The sequence below is a fragment of the Solenopsis invicta genome, chromosome 12 (assembly GCF_016802725.1).
Source record: "Solenopsis invicta isolate M01_SB chromosome 12, UNIL_Sinv_3.0, whole genome shotgun sequence".
NCBI classification, from domain to species: Eukaryota; Metazoa; Arthropoda; class Insecta; order Hymenoptera; family Formicidae; genus Solenopsis; species Solenopsis invicta.
In genome coordinates this window covers 2,141,545-2,146,401 of record NC_052675.1, presented here as the reverse complement: position 1 = coordinate 2,146,401, position 4,857 = coordinate 2,141,545, and the positions used below count along the sequence as shown (strand labels likewise).

The window sequence follows — 4,857 nt, the reverse complement described above, 5'->3', positions numbered from 1 at the left end:
TTAACAAATTTGTCTGCAGCTTTCATACACAAGTACCGACCAGCGTCGGTCAGTAATATATCAATTTTCAATCTCACGGTTGCGGCGCGATTTTAACTGCGATCGTTCTCGGTCGAATCACTCTGAGAGTCTGGTTGAGCGGCGAGATCTTCGGCAGAGCGACCGATCGACGGGAACAATTCGGGGGAAAGATCTTTCCGCGGGAAATCGTCTAATTGGCTGACTGGTCTAACAAGATGACCGTGGCCAGCGTCTTAGGAGAAGAATCTCAATATTTTGTCACGATCTTCCCGCCGAGTTGTCCCCGCTGTTAGCGCGTGATAGAGAACGGAGCGACCGAACACTCGACTCCGTATACACAAGTAAATAATAACAGCACCGAAGCTGGTCGAGATAATCGATGGTACATAAGAAATACTGAAAGTAACAGCTTGAATTTTGAAACTTAAATCTACAGGACGCAAAAAAAATATACAAGATTGTTTGGTTGGTTTGATCGCGAACATACCGCCCGCCTCGGAACGCTAGTTTCGAAACGCAGGAGAGTGTATTACTCCGAGACAGAGAAAAAGAAAAAAGGGAAACCAAACATAATCGCGGTTAGCGCAGCACGACGAGATGCGTAAACGAAAGCGATAGGCGAGGCGAACGATATGCCTCGCTGACTGAACTCATGGTTCGTCAGGTTCGGAATCTGCCGGATCGATTTCGACCGGCAAAACGCATATTTTAGATAGCGGTCGTTTATACTCAGCGGACGCCGTTTTGATTGTGACGACTCGAGTTAAGCCGTCGGAACCCGGATGACACTGACTCACGCGACCGAGCTCCCATTTGCATGGCGGGAGCAAAGGGTTCCGAAGTAGTACCATTTGCCCGAGTTTAATGCCTGGTAGTTGAATGCGTCGCCACTTTGCTCGCTGCTGTAGAGTATTAATGTAGTCGCTCTGCCACAGCTTCCAGAATCGCTCTTTGAGCTGCTGAACGAGCTGCCAGCGAGTTAAGCGATTTTCATTAACCGACAACAATGATGGCTCTGGGCGCGAGGTGAGAGCGGCACCGATCAAAAAGTGCCCAGGCGTGAGCGGTTCGTAGTCATCGAGCGAGTCCGTGAGCGGAGCCAACGGACGGGAGTTTAAGCACGCCTCAACTCCGCAGAGGAGAGTCGACAACTCCTCAAAAGTAAGAGTGTGCGCTCCTACCACACGGCGGAGGTGGTGTTTTACACTCCGGACGCCTGCCTCCCACAGTCCTCCGAAATGGGGGGCTGCGGGAGGTATAAAATGCCAAGAGATGGAGTCTGAGGCGATTTTATTGAGGAAGGCGGGATCGCGAAGAGCGGCTCGAAATGAGGCGGTCATTTCGCGATCCGCGCCGACGAAGGTAGTCCCATTGTCTGAGTACATAGACTCTGGGAGCCCTCTGCGCGCAACAAATCGGGCGTACGCTCCTAAGAACGCCGGAGTCGAATAGCCGTCGATTAGCTCGAGATGCACGGCGCGTGTCGCCATGCAGATAAAGACTGCAATATAGGCCTTATGCGATGTAACTCCGCGCCCCGACAGAGCGCGAACGGCGATCGGGCCGGCGTAGTCCAATCCGCAATGGAGAAACGCTCGCGCAGGGGGAGAGACGCGGACCGAAGGGAGATTCCCCATGAGCTGTGCGGGCGATACGGCTCGCTCGCGAGCGCACGCGACGCATCGATGAAGGACCGATCGAACCACGCTCCGAGCGCGGACCACCCAGAATTCTCCTCGTAGTATGGAAAGCGTGAGCTGGATTCCGGCATGAAAATAACGCAGGTGTACATTTTGAATAATGAGCCGAACCAGAGGATGAGAAGCTAAGAGAATCGGATGCTTCACGCGAGTCGGAACCGGTGCCTGACCCAACCGCCCGCCAACGCGAATTAATTGCTCCTTGTCGAGAAAGGGATGAAGGGGGAGCAACTCGCTTTTCGTTGAGAGGGGGGCGCGGTTCGTCAGCGCGTTAAGCTCCCGCGGAAATAACTCGGCTTGAAGAGCCTTGAGCCAAAAGGTTTTTGCGCGACTGATTTCCGCCGCGGCCAAGGATGACGGGCTCTCTCTCATATCGACCGGAGGGGGATCGCGTCTACGAATTCGCGAAACGAAACGTAAAATGTACGCCGTTACGCGAAGAAGTTTCGGCCACGACGAGAATCGCGTCGCGAGATCCCACGGCTCGATCGGTCGAGCCAAGAGAACTTGTCGTTTCAGGGTCCGTTCCATGGAGGTCTCCGGATGCTTAACGAGATCCGGCCACTGCGAGCTGGGAAGCTTTAACCAGGGCGGACCGTGCCACCACAAGGGGTGAGACGCGAGCTGCCGCCCCGGGATCCCTCGCGATGCACAATCGGCCGGATTGTCGATTGTAGAGATGTGACGCCACGTCGCAGACGGAAGTCGAGTTTGGATCTCGGAAACGCGGTTGGAAACGAACGTTTTCCACTTAGACGGGTGTTGCGACACCCACGCGAGTACGACCGTGGAATCCGTCCAACAGTGACACGGCACATGCGAGAGTTGAAGCGATTCGATGACGAACTCCATGAGACGGGCAAGCAGAACGGCTGCCGCAAGCTCTAGGCGAGGGACACTCAACGATTTAATCGGGGCGACCCGTGCCTTCGCGACGAGCATCGCTGACGAGACCTCACCGTCCACCGACGCGAGTCGCAGGTAAATGACCGCGGCGTACGCGTAATTAGACGCGTCGGAGAACCCGTGCAACTCGCACGCCGGCGTGGCGGAGCCGCGTCGAGTCCACCGACTTAACTGAAGGCCGTCGAGCTCTAGCAACGAAGATCGAATGGTCTCCCACTGATCCACTAAGTCCGACGAGAGTGGCTCATCCCACTCAACGTGTAATTGCCATAGACGTTGCAGAAAGATTTTAGCTGAAATGGTAACCGGGGTGCTCCACCCTAATGGATCGAACACCTTGGCGATTGTCGAGAGAATCGATCGTTTTGTGATAGCGATCAGCGAGGGACAAGAGACTCGGAATTGAAAGACGTCCGCAGACGGAATCCAACAGATTCCAAGAACCTTTAGGTGCTCGTCCGGTTGCAGATCTCGGCTGCATGCGAGACCGTGATCCGTCTCATCGATGTCGCTGAGGAGAGCGACGGAGTTACTCGACCACTTGCGTAAAGCAAGTCGGCCACGCTCGAGAAGCGAGCATACTTGCTCTCGGATCCGACGGAGCGAGGGAATGTCGTCGGCTCCGAAGAGAACGTCGTCGACGTATATGTTCTCCGTTAGCACGGAGATGGCTAACGGAAAAGCATGACCGTCATCATGAACAAGCTGGCGAAGCACGCGCAACGCCAAGAAGGGAGCCGAGGCGGTTCCATACGTCACCGTCAAGAGTTGATACTCTTGAATACTCTCTGTGTCGCGGTCAACCCAGAGAACACGCTGGTAATCAATGTCACGCGGGTCGACGCTAATTTGACGGTACATTTTTGCGACGTCCGCTGAGTACACGTACCGGAATTGACGCCAGCGAAGGATAACCGCGGCCAAGTCCGTCTGCAATTTCGGTCCGGCCAGCAAAAGATCGTTGAGCGATCTCGCATTCGTGGTAAGGCTGGACGCGTTGAACACGACTCTTAGGTGGGTCGTTGTGCTGCCTTCGCGAATAACCGGGTGGTGCGGAATGTAGACTGTCTGAGAAGATTCTGGGGTAGACGGAGCTCGGCGCATGTGTCCGAGCGCCTCGTATTCGGACATGAACTTCGAATACTCCGTTTCGAGCTCGATGTTCGTCTTGAATCGCCGAATCAGTCGTTTGAGACAGCGCTCAGCCACGTCGCGAGAGCTCCCGATGTCGATGGGAGGACCATGACGAAACGGAAGGCGGACGATATATCGTCCGTCCACGTCGCGCGAATGAGTCGCCACGAAATGGTCCTCGCATCGCTGTTCCTCGGGACTGAGAACGACTCGACGCGGAATTTCTTCTATTTCCCAGAATCTTCTCAGTTCTTTGTCTAGAGAGAGCGACGCGGAATTGGAACACTGCTGTGTCGTGAGTGTTTGACTATTCGGACGCTGAACAGGTGTAGGGCCAGACACCACCCACCCAAAAATCGTGTTCTGAGCGAAGGGTTGCCCGCTAGCACCTCTTCGAATACCGTCGCGAAAGATCTCACCATAGAGGTCGACTCCGATGAGGAGATCGCAGGGATCGGCGCTACAGAGATTCGGATCCGCGAGAGCGAGATCGGCGAGATGAGCGAGATGAACCTGCGAGAGTTGGACCTGAGGAGAGTAACTCGTTACCGACGGGAGAATTGACGCCGCGACAGCGATAACCGGAGCGGTTCGGTTGACGGGCGCAATGAGAATGGAAGCTGCCCATCGGCAAACGCCTGCATCGAGGCCTCCGATCGCTGAGAGTGCGAACGGCAGTTGGGCATGACGCAGTTTTAGAGTTCGCGCGAGACGAGATGTAATAAAAGTGATTTCGGAGCCCTGGTCAAGCAGGGCTCGTACATGAGTACACCGACCGATAGGAGAAGAGACCGTAACGCGAGCCGTCGCGAGAAGCACAGCGGGCCTTGAGGGCAACGCGATGGCCGCACGGAGAGACACGGCACTGCGCGTCTCCGACGGATCCGATGGTCAAGACGGCGTAGACGATGTCGACGCGCTAGCGGCCGTAGCGTTCGCGACCGTCGCGAGAGCAGTGGTCGCGGTAGCAGGCGAGCTCAAATCGACATGGAGCGTCGAATGATGTTTCTGCTGACAGGTCCGACACGAGAATTTGCTCGGACAAGCTGCCAGATCATGTTTTGAGCTGAGACAGTTAATGCAGCGCTTGTTCTGC

General features: G+C 55.3%; 1 protein-coding gene across 1 annotated transcript; it reads right to left on the bottom strand.

Moving 5' to 3' along the window:
- Positions 1-671: 671 nt before the first annotated feature.
- On the bottom strand, positions 672-4,447 carry LOC113005099. The gene is made up of 2 exons (XM_039456051.1): positions 4,400-4,447; positions 672-4,289 (listed from the first exon to the last, which is right to left on the bottom strand). Exons 1-2 carry the CDS (start codon positions 4,445-4,447, stop codon positions 672-674), a joined length of 3,666 nt encoding a protein of 1,221 aa, XP_039311985.1.
- Positions 4,448-4,857: the final 410 nt, after the last annotated feature.

Excerpts from the sequence above, each read along its gene's own strand:
- LOC113005099 (XM_039456051.1), bottom strand. The coding sequence starts at position 4,447 with ATGCCCAACTGCCGTTCGCACTCTCAGCGATCGGAGGCCTCGATGCAG. Across the intron at positions 4,290-4,399 it reads GATCGGAGGCCTCGATGCAG|GTCCAACTCTCGCAGGTTCA; the intron begins GCGTTTGCCGAT and ends TACTCTCCTCAG.